Here is a 16,458-nt window from a genome sequence, read left to right as displayed (position 1 = left end):
CCACGACATGAATATATTAATTAGCATTCTCAAATCTGTCTTTGTAATCCGCTGTAAAGAAAATTCTCTTCAATTCCAAGGTTATTGTGATGTAACTTAAGATAGCATCGAGTATATATTACAACGGAGTATGAAAGTCCCAATTCCAGTTCTGGAAATTAAAACAAAGCCCCGAAACTTAAAATAAAAGGCACACAAAATACTCCCAATCGCTTGGCTGGCTCAACTAGGTTTGCTAAGGCTTTTGAAAGGGAGGGCAAGATTAGAATTTGAAATGAAGATGGATGAACTGTTGGCGAAGGTTGGCCTGAGAGAGACATCAACGAATCATGCCGCCGGGAACTGACGGAGGGACCACTATTCCGACCTGCCGAGTCCTTCGTTCATCGTTAGCGACCCATCCTGCACATCTTGTCGAGTATGAAAATATTTAACCGGTCACATTCATGTCATATACGTACATAAGTATGTTTGAGTAATGATAGGTGTATGAAGATTTGTCTACAAAATTCATGAAATAAATGAGGCGATAGATTTTAACAGTACATTTAAACAAGTGTCTCATATTTAACACTCAGTAATAATATGATATTCTATATAATTTGAGCTTCCAAAATGCATGTTAGAATCTCGAAGCATTTGTGCTTACTTGGTCTCTAATCGCAATTGAGTAGAATCTATTGGCACCAAAAGTCAAAATGAACCGCTCAAATCTCCCTAAAAAATAGGGCTTTATTTCTTAATTGGCAATCTTAAATAACCTTGTCATAAGAGGTTTTGTGCGTGGGACATTTTCATTTTTCGAGAAATTTCTAGCCGACCTTCCTTCAACGGATCTTTTTAACATCAAATAGATTGATGCTAGATTAAAAAAAAATGGTACTTTCAACAATTTCTTTATCCTCCACTCCCCATAAATTCTAGGAATTTGTCCTTTCAATGATCTTCTTATACGATTATCCAGAATACAAATGGGATGGATGTTCAAAATCGTGGATATAGTCAAGATTCATCGGACTAGGTCTATTTACATTTTCTTTTTTTTAATTGATTTCTAAGTTTTAGAATAGATTTGATAAGAATAATGGAATATTTGGCAGTTCAATAGACAATATTATCATTGTTCATAAACAAGTGTTCCGCCTTATTTTATAACTATAATTACTAAGACTCATTATTCTGATGACTTATCGATAATGATAGCTTATCATGATAAAAACTATAGAGTTTGTTCCTTATTTTTTTAAAATTAGAAATTGCAATATCTCTATTTTCCATTCAAATATGAACAATAGTGATGGAGTTTAATAAGTTTAACCTACTATTGGATTTGAACCAATCTTACTTCTAAGCAATACCAATCAGATGAGTTCAGTCTAGTTTCAATGTTCTTTTTTGTTCTTTCTGAGTGCATATAGGAAGTTAGGAACGATGAATTACTGGGCCAAAGAACATATTGGGTAATGAACTTACCGATTGAGGGATCGAACCCGCGATTCTTGAGCTCCCGATACTCTTGACAAAGAGCGCATGGTCCACACCAATGGTGTACGCAAAAATCTCCACACTGGCCGCCGGGGATCGAGTAGATGCCGCGGAGCTTGGTCCGGTAAGTGCATGTGTACCAGTACGAACAATAAAAGAAGTGTAATGCCAGGCAGCACAGAGCCCCGGCAGATGCACATGCTGCCAGTCCATTAGCCAAAGTCAAATTGTTAGCGGGAGAAAAAATCGAACCTTAAATCATAGTTGTTTGCTAAGATGAGGTTTTGTTGAGGTTTTTCGCTTACAGGTATTTCCTCTGTCTATGATCTCGGCGTTCTGGCCGAACGTGACACACGGGCAGAAACAGGTGATCACGCCTTCGTTGGAAACAAGAAAGAACATTATTGACGTGATATGTTAGAAATATAGAGAATCTATTATATATCTCTAACAAAAAAAAAACATTATCAACATGATATAACTCATCACACGATTGAGAAAAGCAAGATTGAGTCCTATGGAGGATTTTTCTTTGGCAAAAAAGACTCACAATTCGATAGATCATCGAAGCAACCACAAAGACTGGTGGTCCACTCTCCCACGTTGGCATCGGGAACGTTTTGAACGAGTGTTCCTACGTAGACCTGTGGAGGAACGGGATGGCCGACGTATGCCGAAGGAGCGCTCGCTCCCAGAGGGAATGCCACGAGAGGTGTCGCGGCGACTGGAGGTGGAGGGGCTTTCGAGCCTCCTCCGGGGTTTCGCGGAGCCATTTGGAGCTAAAATTCGCCTCGGCAAAAGGATGAGAGAAGGCAAGAACTATGGAGCTACGCCAAGCATTGCCACAAACACCCGGATGCAGCAATATATATATATATATATATATACAAACATTCAGACAACTTTTCTTTTTTCTTTTCTTAATCTTTTTCCTCTTTGTACTTGAATCAAGTGGGAGTCTTAAAATTTGAGGATGCTCAACAATACATGTTGACCATGAATAGAATATTTACTAAGCAACTTCTTGGTGACTAATGAAGGTCTGATTACTGGGGGAAGTATTATTTGCAAGATTTTTTCTATCTTTATTTTTTTATCATTTTGACCATGTCAATGTGGAAAATTTCCATCTAACTGAGTTTATATTCACTTCAGTCAATTCAAAAAAGAAATATAATAAACGAGGTCTTGGTCTTCCACGGGATGAAGAGGTCGGGTCTGCAGTTCGCTAACAAAGTGTAACCTATGGATTGCATTTGTTTACTGAATGTTATAATGGTCTAAGTCAACTTTCCGCCTCTCTCTCTCTCCCCCTATCGCACATGTTAAAAACAAAGAAATAAACGTAATACAAGCTTGCGATATCAACTTGGTTGCTTCTACACCTACGGTCGCCCACGACATCCTTTTTGCGATAATGTCATGTGAAACATTAAATAAGTGAATTTCATAGTGAAAAATTTTAGTTCGTCCGGCTCTGTCCTTAACATTTCTGTGGACGGTACGACGCTTTTGATTGAAAAGGCGAGAAACCGTCTTTTTCGATTCTACGCATCGCGACACTTCACAAAAAAAAAAAAAAAAACTAAAGAAGTTTTCAACCCGCATTTCTTATGCCATAAATGTTATCACCGAAAAAATTAGTACAGTATATTAAGCGGATTATTTATACTTATTTACCGGCAATTAGGCCCCGTTTGGTTCAGCTTTACCAATGGGCTTTGAGCCCCTAAAACCCCTTGAGAAAAATATGAGATTTGGCAAACATTTTTGTGACCCCATTCGCCAAATGCTAACATTGGGAATGCTACAATAGCGGTTTAATGACTTTTTTTATCTTTTCAATATTGTCCTCACTGATAATTATGTGTTCCACTTTTGCCCTCAAAAGATACTGTTCATCTTCTCCCTCAAGCTCGCTGTCGCACGTGCCGTCGAGCCGCTGTCTTCACCAGAGGTGCTGTCTTCACTGGAGCTGCTGTGGGTCGAGGTCAAGATTGAGGGTCGAGCAACCCAGATATGGCCGACGCGAAGGCGACCCAGATCTGGCCGACCACGGTCGTGCGACCTCACGTCGTGCATCCTCGACGTCGCGCATCCTTAGCGACGACAGCCTGAGGTCGCACAACCGCCCAGGCGCCGTCGGCCTGGGTCGCTCGACCTAGGCGACAACGGCCTAGGTCAAGCAACCCTAGGCGATGGTGCCTGGGTCGCGCAACCTCGGACCTCGTCGCCTGAGGTCGGGCGACCCCTGGCGAGGGCTGCTTGGGTAGTGCGACCCTCGCTGGGGGTCACCCGACCTCAGGCGACGGCCACCGGTGCCAGATCTGGCTTGTCAACGGTCGCCCGATCTCAGGCGATGGCCACCGGTGCCAGATCTGGCTCGCCAGCTCCGGCGAAGGGTAACCCTTTTTTTTAATAAAAAAGAAAATCCCAAAGCTCTTTGCAAAAAAAAAAAAAAACAAAACACTAATTGGCCCAAAGTAGCTTCACAAAGAATTTTTTATCAACTGCCATTTGCATTTCTCCAAGGGGCTTTAATTTAAAGGTATTTGCATTCCTCCAAGGCTCATTTGCAAAGTTGAACCAAACGGACCCTTAATATGATGAATGATTATGATATTACATATCATTGCCCGTTTAAAAAAAAACTCAAATTGCATTTGAATAGCCATTTGCTCATTTTATTTCGTCGAATAATCATCAACTACACATTTCTGTGTTGTTTATGTTTCCATCCGTAGTACCAAAGATGGTTTTCCTTCTTATCACCAGTCAATTATCCAAGAATCAATGTCCAAGACGTGATCAATTCTCACGGTCATGATATTCGCAATCCCCCTTCGATTAGTAGTAAATACGTGGTTCGAAATTAGAGGCTAATTTCGCAAGTCATTAGATTTCAATTGATGTTGTATTGTTTTTTCGAATGATTCTTGTGTTGTGATTGATTATGTTTATCGTGCCAATTACATAACAATTTTTTTATGTCAAAAGGTGAAGTGGCCTTTTGGGTGAAAACGCCTCTTGAATTAATCAAATCTGCAAAGTCATATATCAACACTTGATGTATATAGTTCAACAACTCTATAAAGTACCTTCACCGGTTGGCTAAGTTGACAAGAAAGAGGCATGGGAAAATTGTCCAAAAAGTCATAAATCTATTGTACTTTTAGCAATTCATTTATAAACCTTATAATTGTGCTAATTGAGCCATAAATATTTTTACGTTTTGTCAATTGAGTTCATTCGGCCAATTTTGACTGGAAATCGCTAACGTGGAGGCCGACCGTCCTACATGGCACGGTTGTCGTTGATATAGATCACTTTTAATAACATTTAAATGATATTGTTTTATTTTTCTTTTCTTTTTCCTTTTTTTTCTTTTCTTCTCTTTTCCTTTTTCCTTTTTTTTTATAATGACACAAATGGTCCATGAACTTTGGCCTAATGTACAATGTGGTCATTGAATAATGTGATCCCTAAACTTTAGCTCAATGTGTAATATTATCCCCGAACTTTTAATTTGTTTAATGTGGTCCTTAGACTTTTGGCATATTTTCAATTTAGTCTCTGGACTATATGAAAATGTTTAATGTCGCATTGAACAAGATTCTTTTTTGTTCAAAATTCAGGGACTAAATTGAAAATGTACCAAAAGTCCAGAGATCACATTGAACAAATTAAAAGTTCCAGAACCACATTGCATATTAGGCCAAAGTTAAGGGACTAAATTGAAAACATACGAAAAGTCCAGGGACCATATTAAATAAATTAAAATTTGAGGACCACATTATATATTGGGCCAAAATTCATAGATCATTGTGTTGTTTACCCTTTCCTTTTCTTTTTTTCTTTTCTCTTCTTTTCTTTTTTATATTTTCGTTTTCCCTTTTTCCCTCCCTTAGCCATCGTTGGACCTCGTCGACGGCCGGCGGAGGTTGCCGACTTTTGTAGACTTTTGAATCACTTTCATAAAACTTCAACATTAACCACAAAGCTATGAAAAAAGGAGTTTCGGCTCTTTTGCTGCTTTTGCAAACTTTTGATGCGAACTAGAGAGTTACGGAGAAGGAATCGTGAAGCTTCAACATGAAATAGATATACAGAGAACAAGGAGACAGAGTGAATTAAAAAGTTTCGTTTCAAGTTTGAATTTGTTCATTTAAAATCAGGGTTGTTTTAAATTTTCTTTTTTATATTTGAATCCAATTATTATTCAATGAATTTTGAGCGCATGCATGCATGCGGTCCGGCTTTTCGAAGTTCCTCTCGAGGTGAATTTCTTTTAGGCACTTTGAATCCGTTACTAATATGAACATGAATTGTTAGATTCAATAGACCCATATATGACTCACAGAAGACTCGTTTTAACAGTCCAGATTTAGTCTAGTACATATTCTATACTCACATTATAATTTACCATCGGTCCATATATAGTGGACCGTAAGCTATCGTAGTCGTTTGACACATGGAGCATGCATTACGTGAGATTCACTTTCGAAGGCTTAGCTTGCTCAAATCGGCCATTTAAACTTCAAACATCATGAAAGGAGACCATTTCTCGTGAAAATACACCAATTTTTTTCCCCAAAATCATATCGTACAAACTGTAATGCACCTTAAACTCATTCATCTCCCCTCATTCTCGGAGCTGAGACACTTTAGCTTCTCTCTTATAATAATTAATGAATTATCCAAAAAGTCATAAATTCATTATATGGCAGCCAATTCAGTCCTAAACTTTTCAATTCGATCAATTTAGTCATAAACCTTTTACAAATAAATTAGCATCCATACAATAGGTTTATAAATTTTTTGGTAATTTTCCCAATGAAGATAATATCAAATTTTGATTTTGAATTAATTTTGATATATTGATGCCTTAAATTTGGATATAATTTTATTTGTTTTATTTCCTTATGTGTAGGATTTAGACATTATTTATTATCTTAGATGATATTATTTTGTAATAAACTTAAATAATTATTAGGCTTACTAACCAAATTATGTAGGTTAGGGTTTTGTACATGTGAATATATATTTATATTCGTGTAAATGAGTCTTATTTTCGTGTAACGCAGCTCATCCTTTTGATCAATGACATAATTACGAGAGGATTTTCTTTGGACCTATGCATTTGAGCGTGTTTGCGCATGCGTGCGTGTTTTACAAGATTTACTCGTGTTTATCCTCATCTTCCGCTGTGTTCATAAGTCAATTTTTAAACGTGTAAATATAAACAAAAGCTCTATGGAAAAGCAAGTATTATTTAATTTGGGAGTGTTATCATTTTATATACATAGTGAAAAATTGTTATACTCAAAATGGGGATTGACAATGACATTTTTGTGAACAAGCACTTTTGTACATCATACGTTTTCCTAGCCAACCTTGATCTTTAGCCCGTCTTCTGTGGCAATATTAGATCGTTCTTAGCGTTAAAACTAAACGTGTTTCACGCGAGTCCTCCTTCATCGGTCGAGTGGTCCACTCGCAGCTATACAAAGAGCGGCTGGACGTGTTTCACGTGAGTCCTCCTTCGTCGGTCGAGTGGTCCACTCGGAGCTACACAAAGAGCGACTGGTTTTGTACTCTCCGCTTCATCCTCTACCTCTACAAAAACCCCCTGAACCAAAACAGGAAACAACCTTCAACCCGCAAATGGAGACTTCCCCACTCGCCATTCTCTCAGCCACTCTTCTAATCACTCTCTACTTCTTCTTCCACCATCTCCACCGCCGGAAAGCCCCAAAGTTGCCGCCGGGTCCACCGCCGCTGCCCATCATCGGGAACCTCCACCAGCTGGGAAAACTCCCCCACCGCCGCCTCCACAGCCTCTCGAAGTCCTACGGCCCCATCATGTTCCTCCGCCTCGGCAACAAGCCGATGGTGGTGGTCTCATCGCCGGAGGCGGCCGAGCTCGTCCTCAGGACCCACGACGGCATCTTCTCGAGCCGCCCAAGCTGGGAGGCCCTGCGCCACATGTCGTACGGCGACAAGGGGATAGCATTCGTGGAGAACGGCGCATACTGGCGGGGCGTGAGGAGGCTGTGTATGCTGCACCTGCTGAGCCCGGCAAAGGTGGAGTCGTCCGCGCCCATGAGGAGGGAGGAGCTGGGGAGGGTGGTGGGGAGGGTGAGGCGGGCGGCGGCAGCACGTGAGGCGGTGGACGTGAGCGCCGAGGTGGGGGAGCTGATCGGGGACTTGGCGTGCGGGATGATATTGGGGTGTGGCCCAAAGGATGAGTTCAACTTGAAGCCTGTGATTCACGAGTTTACGAACCTGGCGGGGGCTTTCAATTTGGCGGATTACGTGCCACTTCTTGGAGCTCTGGATCTTCAGGTTTTAATTTAGGTTTCTCTTATTCTTTCATCATTATTTTCTAAATGTGGTAAACTTTCTAGACTTGTGGAACGTCCATCTAGTACGGTGAATTGTTTGCTTGCTGGATATAGCATAAATCCCTCTAATCGGGGTCACATTTCAGATTTTTCAGAAATCCCTTTCTCACTCACCTTCTCTTTTTACCTTTTCTCTCTACTTCGTTACATGGCAATATTTTCTCCCCTCCCCTTTGTCATTCTCCCTCTTTCCCTCTTCTTGATTTTGCTGTGACCGAAGCCCATGCTCTCCCTCTTTCTCCGGCACCAAAGCTAAGCTTTTCAGAATTTTTTTATTGGAGCTGAGCATCAGGGGTGTACAAAACGGATTGTCCAGATCGGGAATCTCCCGAACCAGACTAGACCGGCCGGTGTGGTTCGGTTCCCGGGAGTGTCAGTTCCGTTCCCGGTTCCTAAAAGTGGAACTGGTGTCCAAGCGGTCCGGTTCCTAATTTCAAGGAGAAACCGGACCAACTACTTATACTTATTTTTTATTTCTTCAAAAAATTAGTAAAATGTAAACTAAACCCACATACAATGATTTCCTCTTATCGTCGCATCACAATGACTCTTCATTCATCATCGCTTTCGTCAATATGTTGAGATTTGTCACTCTCTCTCGTTGTGATTGGAAAAAAAATAAAAAAAAAATGATCGGTTTCCGGTCCTAGGACCAACCGATCCGGTCCCCGATTCTCAAAATTGGGAATCGGGAACCGATCACCCCTACCGAGCATCATCCTCTCCTTCTCTTCCTCCATTTTTCGAGTTGTTCACACCTGCATTTTCTTCTTCGTTTGCGGCCACCATCACTCCCTCTCCATTAGCTAAAGCTTTTCCAGATTTGCTGACTATCAAGCCAAGCCCTCTCCCTCTCTATCTCTTCTCGATTTTGACCCTGTTGATGGAGCCATTTTCCAGATTTATCTAAACGGAAGCAGCTCTCTTTATTGCTCTACCTCATCTTCTTTCTCAGTTTGGGACTCTATTCATGGGGCTCATGTTCGTTCCCAGAAACTCTTTAATATTTTCTGCATCGCCACTCTCCCTCGGGGTCCCTCTCGGATCTTCAGATTTTCTAGATCTTTTATTTCGTCTTCTTGCATTGTCGGTTGGGATAGAGAGACCGCAGCAAAGAGACAAGCGGTGTTTGTGGAATTGAGAAGGTGAGTGAGAAAGGGACTGTTGGAAAATCTGAAATGTGGGCTCACCGGACACGTGTCGATCAACAAATGAAATGTTTTATTACCCAAATCAATGAAATATTTTCTCAACCATAACAAGTATGCTTGAGTCATTGCTTTTGTCATGGACTTTGCAACTATTTGAGAGTTTCTACTTTCTACGAGCAACAGGAAAAGGAGATCTATAGAGGCCTAAAAATAAAGAGCATAATCTAGCTAGCTTGATTTTTTAAAAATAAAAAAATTGCAGCTCTAATATATTGCTTTTTTTGAGCAGCTAATACTACTTCGAAAATCGAGGAATTAATTTAATAGTTATTTTTTGCCTTAGCAGAGAATAACTCGGAGTGCAAAAGCAGTTAATCGAGCCATAGACAAAGTGTTGGAAGACATCATCAGAGAACACGAGGAAGACACGACTGGAAAATACAAGGGCGACTTTATAGACGCATTCCTCTCCATCATGGGCTATCCCATAAATAGCTCGCAAGATGAGCCGGCTCACATAATGGGTCGGACCAACATCAAGGCCATAGCCCTTGACCTGATCGTCGCATCGTACGACACATCGTCCATCATAATCGAGTGGGCGTTGTCCGAGCTGATCCGCAACCCATGCGTGATGAAACACCTCCGGCAAGAGCTCGAAGCCGTCGTCGGGTTGGGCCGGACTGTCGAGGAGTCGGATCTACCGAAGCTGAATTATTTGGACATGGTGGTGAAAGAGAGCTTGAGGCTGCATCCGCCGGGCCCGCTCATGATCCCGCACGAGTCCACGGAGGACGTTGAGATTGCCGGGTATTACATTGCAAAGAGGACTCGGGTTATCGTGAACGCGTGGGCCCTTGGGAGAGACACCAATGCTTGGGCCGAGAATGCAGAGGAGTTCTTCCCGGAGAGGTTCGCGAACAGCGGCGTGGATGTCAAAGGGCGACACTTCCAGCTCATACCGTTCGGGTCAGGCCGGAGAGGCTGCCCGGGGATGAACTTGGGCCTCGCTAATGCTCGCCTTGTTTTGGCCCAGTTAGTGCATTGTTTCGAGTGGGAGTTGCCGGACGGGACGTCGCCGAGCGAGCTGGACATGAGCGAGGACTTTGGGCTATTAATGCCAAGAGCGAAGCACTTGATCCTGAGGCCGAGTTATCGCCTGCTTGTTTGAAGTTTTGCAAGGTCCTTTTTTTTTATGATCAAATTATGTTTTCTAGCGTTGATGTCAAACAAACAATAAGAGATTAAAGTCTATGGAAAATGACTTTCGCTTCTTAAAAAGCGAAAATCATTTTCCGGAGCTGCTTCTTCTTTTTCTTCACTAAGGTCGCCGGCCGCCTTTGCGGCGCGTCGCCGCAGTCGTCGGCCGCCGATCGCCGGCCGCCGGCCGGTCGCCGCCGCCACCAAACGTTGGCCGTCGGTTGCCGGCACCGCCGCCGCCGCCGCCGGTCGCCGCTGCCGGACGTTGGCCGTCGGTCGCCGGCGAAAAATATTTTCCGAAACTTTTTTCATATTGGTCACCGAACATCGGAAAATTATGTTCCGGGAAAGTATTTTCCAGGAAAATATTTTTCAAAAGGAGAATATTTTCCGCCAAACGAACGGAGCCTAAATAAAGAAAGACCAACCCTGGAATTGACCAAGTGGTACGGGCCTTCCCGTGCTTTCGGCTCTGAAACCGATGGTCGCAGGCTCAATTCCTGTCACGGGGAATTCATATGTAAGTGGGAGGTCACAGTGGTGTGTTTTTATGCTAGTTCCTCTGCACGATCGTGCTCCTAGTTAAAGGGAAAAAAGAATATTGGAAAAGGAGAAAGATGATGGGCAATGTTAGAATTCGAGCTCTCGATATGTGCTTTGTTACTTTGTTAAATAAATTCAATTTTCTAAAAATTTGAATTGCTGAAATGGTAATGGGTCAAAAATAATGAAAATGCCATGGCATATTACTTAACACGTATTATATATTGAACCTTGAATGTGAATGTCAGGAGCGTGGCTTCGCACTAATACTTTAGTCTCCATCTTCTCTACTCTTTCTAAGTAAGAGAAAACGCCGTTCATCTTCCATTTCCTCATTCCAATGTGAAAAATCTTACAAACACGGTACGAGGAACGAAAGCTCCAGCGATGTTCGAGATTTTTTATTATTTTTTTTATAAACAACTTATCGTAAATATCTCTATTTCCATATTTCTTTTCAGTTATTTTCAAAAAAATTAGCACACATGTCGACCAGATAGTTTCGTAAAGAAAAGTCGATGTGAATTGTCCCGGAACCACCCCTACTTTTTTCTCCTACTTTATGTGACTGAATTCGCGATTGTGGCCCCACTCGAACAGTCCCGCCTCTTCTCTCTATCTCCATCTCTCTTTGCCTTTCGCTCGAGCCCATGACAGCAGGCGAATAGACAGGTGTTCATTTCTCATTACAAAAGCTTCTCTCGAAATCATTGGCCTAATTCCCTAAAATTCTTCCTCTATTAGCCCTTTGTCCAAAACTCGTCATTAATCATCGCTAATTTTCATATCCGGTAATGATTTCCTTTTGAAGATAATTTTCCTTTCATCTTATTGATGTGAATTTATTATCAATGTAAAAATATCATATCAAATTGAGACTAAATCACGGGATAAATTTGAGAATAAATTAAAATTTTAGTGATTTTTTAAAAATAAAATAAAATTCGTGGTTAACGAGTTATTTCCAGCTATTTGCCGAATTCGTGGTTGCGTAATTAATTCTTTGCACTATATTTATATAAATGTTGATAACACGTTTCGCTAGCCAACCGTCATCTTTGACCCATCTTCCATGTCAAATCAAGCTCCTAAAGCTTCCTAGGCGCATTCAGCCACATGAGCCCTAACTCACACCTGTCATTAAATGGAAAGGGAGTCTCTCTCGTCGCCTACTTAAACAAAAAGCGATTGGTTCATCACTCTCCGTATATCTCCGCTTCATCCTCTACCACTACAAAAACCCTCTGCACCAAAGCAAGACGCAACCTTCAAACCTGCAAATGGACACTTCCTCACTCGCCATTCTTTCGACCACTCTTCTAGTCACTCTCTACTTCTTCTTCCACCACCTCCGCCGCCGGAATGCCCCCAAGCTGCCGCCGGGTCCACCGCCGCTGCCCGTCATCGGGAACCTCCACCAGCTCGGCAACCTCCCCCACCGCCGCCTCCATAGCCTCGCCAAGTCCTACGGCCCCATCATGTCCCTCCGCCTTGGCAACAAGCCGACAGTGGTGGTCTCGTCACCGGAGGCAGCCGAGCTGGTCCTCAGGACCCACGATAGCATCTTCTCGAGCCGCCCGAGGGTGGATACCCTGCACCACATGTCGTACGGCAACAAGGGGATCGATTGTGTTCGCGGAGAGCGGTGCGTACTGGCAGGGCGTAAGGAGGCTGTGCGTGCTGGAGCTGCTGAGCCCGGCGAAGGTGGAGTTTTTCACGCTAATGAGGAGGGAGGAGCTCGGGAGGGTGGTCGAGAGGATGAGGGCGGCAGTGGCGGCATGTGAGGCGGTGGACGTGAGCGAGGAGGTGGGGCAGCTGATCGGGGACATGGCGTGTAGAATGATCTTCGGATGCAGCACAAAAGGTAAGTTCAACTTGAAGCCTGTGATTCACGAGGTTCTGAATTTGGTCGGGGCTTACAATTTGGCGGATTATGTGCCTTTTCTTGGAGCTCTCGATCTTCAGGTATTTTGCGTTTCTATTATTATGGGTTTCTCTTATTCTTTCATTATTATTATTTTTTTACTTATGGTAACTTCAAGACTTGTGAAATATTTATATAGTATGGTAAATTTTTGCTTGCCGCGTATAGAACAGTGAATTGGAATTATATGAATTACGCTTAACTCATTGCTTTTGTCACGTACGTACGCAGTGCTTATAAGTTTGCAATTGGTCGGGAGTTTCTACTTTCTATGAGCAACAGGAAGAAGAGATCTAGAGAGGCATAAAAACAAAGAGCATGAATCTAGCTAGCTGGGGAATTGGCAACTTCTATTACGCTGCTTTTCAAAAATTCAAAGAAGAAGCATGTTTAACAATTATGGTTTTGCCTTGGCAGGGAATGACTCGGCGCGCAAAAGCAGTTAACCGGGCCCTGGACAAAGTGTTGGAAGACATCATCAGAGAACACGAGGAAGACACGACTGGAAAATACAAGGGCGACTTTATAGACACGTTGTTGTCCATAGTGGGCCATCCCATAAACAGCTCGCAAGATGGCTACATAATGGGTCGGACCAACATCAAGGCCATAGCCCTCGACATGATCGCCGGGTCGTACGAGACCTCGTCCACCACGATCGAGTGGGCCTTGTCTGAGCTGATCCGCAACCCGCGCGTGATGAAGCACCTCCAACAAGTGCTAGAAGCCACTGTCGGGTTGAGCCGGACCGTCGAGGAGTCGGATCTGCCAGAGCTTAATTATTTGGACATGGTGGTGAAAGAGAGCTTCAGGCTATATCCGCCGGGCCCGCTCCTGGTCCCGCACGAGTCCACGGAGGACGTCGAGATCGCCGGGTATTACATCGCGAAGAGGACTCGGGTCATCGTGAACGCGTGGGCCCTTGGGAGAGACACCAACACTTGGGCTGAGAATGCAGAGGAGTTCTTCCCGGAGAGGTTCACAAACAGCGGCGTGGACGTCAAAGGGCGAGACTTTCAGCTCATACCATTCGGGTCGGGTCGGAGAGGCTGCCCAGGGATGAACTTGGGCCACGTTAATGTTCGCCTTGTTTTGGCCCAGTTAGTGCATTGTTTCAACTGGGAGTTGCCGGAGGGGACATCGCCGAGCGAGCTGGACATGAGCGAGGACTTTGGGTTGTCAATGCCCAGAGCGAAGCACTTGATCCTGAGGCCGAGTTATCGCCTGCTTGTTTGAAGTTTCGCATGGTTTTCTTTTTCTTTCTCATGATCAAATTATGTTTTCTAGCATTGGTGTCAAACGAACAATAAGAGATTAAATAAAGAAAGACACAACTTGAATAACATGAAGAAGACCAACCCTGGAATTGACCAAGTGGTACGGGCCTTCCCGTGCTTTCGGCTCTGAAATCGATGGTCGTAGGCTTAATTCCTGTAATGGGGAATCCATATTTAAGTGGGAGATTATAGCGTTGGGTTTTTATGCTAGTTCCTCTGCACGATCTTGCCCCTAGTTTAAAAAAAAAACCGAAATAATAGGAAGGGGAAAGATGATAGGCAATGTTAGAATTCGAGCTCTAGATCTATGCTTTGCTACTTTGTTAAATAAAGTCGATTTTCTAAAAATTTGAATTGTTGGAATGGTGATGGGTCAAAAATAATAAAAATGTCATGGCATGTTACTCGACACGTATTATATATTAAACCTCAAATATGGATGTCGAGAGTGTGGCTTCGCACTAAAATATTTAAGTGGGGTGGTTCCGGAACAAATCACATTAACTTTTTTTACGAAATTATCCGGTCGTCGTGACCTGTGTAATCATTTTTGAAAAATAAATTAAAAAGAAAAATGGAAATAGAGATTTTTACGATAAGTTGTTTATCAAAAAAATTATAAAAAATCTCAAAGATCATTGGAGCTTTCGTTCCTCATTACCGCGTTTGTAAGATTTTCACATTTGAATGAGGAAAAGGAAGATGAACAGCGTTTTCTCTTATTTAGATAGAGTAGAAAAGATGGGGATAAGATAAATTGAGTTCAATCAATAAAGTATGCAATCGGAGTAGGTGTCACACAACACGTGCATACTTTTTTAAGTTCTTTATAAATCTTTCAACTTTTTGGTTTTTCTACATTTTTATTTTATTTCGTAACATCATTTTATTTTGTTATTTTCCTTTTTTTATTTAATATAAACCTTCATCCAGGTAATATTTTCACATGAAGGATTTAAAGTTGATTAAATGGGTGGGGTTTTCATAGGCTGGTTAAATATGGATGTGTTTTACTATTATGGATTGGGTCCGGTTTAGGCGCGTCGCTAAAATTGTATTACATAAAAATTGATCAATGTGAGTTATATAAGTCAATTTGGATAAGACCATTTTCGATTCAATCAAAATCCGACTCAACTCATCCATTTGACTAACCTATTTAGGATAAGCCTAAGATCTTTAGAGGTCCACCTGCTGCCCCCAGTGGAATGTGACATCTACAATTGTCATGATACAACATTATAAAGTGACACGTACCTCATAGTATAAAGCAAACTCAAAAATATTTTTTAATCCAAACTTTTGCAGAAAAAAAAAAAGAAAATTAAATCCTAATCATGTCATAAGATTAACAATACTGTTATATTCCTAAGTGACAGACAAAATGATAATTTTTTGTTGCTATCGGATAACATGGTTAGTTAAAAAGGTACAAGTGTTTTCCTCATATTTTATATATTATTCACATTGAAATATAGCGCAAAGTTAATATTTTTCTCCCGACACACATTTATGTCGTCTTTAGCTGGGTGTGAATAAGGGAAAAAAAATGGAAAATTGTGCAGAACTATAAAGTTTTGAAAAGTGAATCATAGACAAACCTTGCCCGACAGCCACCGCAAAGTACACTGGATTCCCATGAATAGCCTCCTCCTTTTGCCATCCAAGCATGTTCTTGGGGAGAAATTTGTGGATGCGGTATATTATTCATGAATCCAATTGACATCGCAATATCTCCAATAAGGAAACTAAAAATTTCAAAAAATCAAATTAGATAAAATTCTTACCTAATTCAAAATATCTCAGGATACGATTTCCAAATTTGAACTCAATGGAATGGGCTCGGTACCACGGACGAGGGTGACAGTGATTGGCGACGGGTAGTGGTCCTCAGCCAAGTATGGCGATGTGCTAGTGGGCCGCGGTGGTGGTGCTCGTCGGCGGTTATTGCGGTGGATGTTTCGCCATGGGGTCTCAGCAGCGGTGAAGCTCTCGTTGGCGAGGGCTTCTCGGCAAGGATTCTCAGTGGGTATTGCCTGACTCGGCTGACGCTCGAAAGACTTCTCCAACCTGTGAGGACAACGTGGAACCAGAATAACAGGCTCGCCGGTCAAGATGAGCACTCAGTGAAGCACACGCGCGAGTAGGGCTACGAGTGTCACTAGACCTGTCAAACGGACAGGTCAGGTCGGATTTGAATTGAGTCGAAAATAATCCGATCCAAATTGACCCATTTAACCCCATTTGACCTATTTTCCATGTGATGCAAATCAAATGACCTATACCCGACTCGATCCATGCCCGACTCGACCCATATTACTAAAACACTTGTATATTAAACTCATACTCAAACTGAGATAAGAGTGCGGAGTGAGTGAGCGCTAAATTGAGGTAGGGCAAGAGAGATGAGTTGAGTTTAAATAAGTTGTAAATCCATTCACAACCCATTTAACACACATATTATGTTTATACCT

The 16,458-nt window shown here is 42.2% G+C and overlaps 2 protein-coding genes and 1 pseudogene across 2 annotated transcripts; 2 read left to right on the top strand and 1 right to left on the bottom strand.

Annotated features, from left to right (window-relative positions):
• Positions 1 to 319: 319 nt before the first annotated feature.
• On the bottom strand, positions 320 to 2,258 carry LOC115693442 (cell number regulator 10-like). The gene is made up of 5 exons (XM_030620436.2): positions 2,130 to 2,258; positions 2,036 to 2,078; positions 1,791 to 1,862; positions 1,474 to 1,686; positions 320 to 402 (listed from the first exon to the last, which is right to left on the bottom strand). Exons 1-5 carry the CDS (start codon positions 2,256 to 2,258, stop codon positions 320 to 322), a joined length of 540 nt encoding a protein of 179 aa, XP_030476296.1.
• Positions 2,259 to 7,087: 4,829 nt separating this feature from the next.
• On the top strand, positions 7,088 to 10,289 carry LOC115693405 (cytochrome P450 CYP736A12-like). Its single transcript, XM_030620398.2, has 2 exons — positions 7,088 to 7,830; positions 9,387 to 10,289. Exons 1-2 carry the CDS (start codon positions 7,150 to 7,152, stop codon positions 10,209 to 10,211), a joined length of 1,506 nt encoding a protein of 501 aa, XP_030476258.1. The 5' UTR covers positions 7,088 to 7,149; the 3' UTR covers positions 10,212 to 10,289.
• A 1,696-nt stretch (positions 10,290 to 11,985) lies between these two features.
• Positions 11,986 to 14,041, top strand: LOC115666094 (cytochrome P450 CYP736A12-like; annotated as a pseudogene).
• Positions 14,042 to 16,458: the final 2,417 nt, after the last annotated feature.

This window comes from Syzygium oleosum, unplaced genomic scaffold (assembly GCF_021117445.2).
Source record: "Syzygium oleosum isolate NSW1041296 unplaced genomic scaffold, Sole_v2.1 Sole_v2.09, whole genome shotgun sequence".
NCBI classification, from domain to species: domain Eukaryota; kingdom Viridiplantae; phylum Streptophyta; class Magnoliopsida; order Myrtales; family Myrtaceae; genus Syzygium; species Syzygium oleosum.
Note: the sequence above shows the minus strand (reverse complement) of the source record. Positions and strands in the feature narration are given on the sequence as shown.

Excerpts from the sequence above, each read along its gene's own strand:
- LOC115693405 (XM_030620398.2), top strand. The coding sequence starts at position 7,150 with ATGGAGACTTCCCCACTCGCCATTCTCTCAGCCACTCTTCTAATCACT. Across the intron at positions 7,831-9,386 it reads TTGGAGCTCTGGATCTTCAG|AGAATAACTCGGAGTGCAAA; the intron begins GTTTTAATTTAG and ends TTGCCTTAGCAG.
- LOC115693442 (XM_030620436.2), bottom strand. The coding sequence starts at position 2,258 with ATGGCTCCGCGAAACCCCGGAGGAGGCTCGAAAGCCCCTCCACCTCCA. Across the intron at positions 2,079-2,129 it reads GCCATCCCGTTCCTCCACAG|TGGACCACCAGTCTTTGTGG; the intron begins GTCTACGTAGGA and ends AACGTGGGAGAG. Across the intron at positions 403-1,473 it reads CGGGTTCGATCCCTCAATCG|GATGGGTCGCTAACGATGAA; the intron begins GTAAGTTCATTA and ends CAAGATGTGCAG.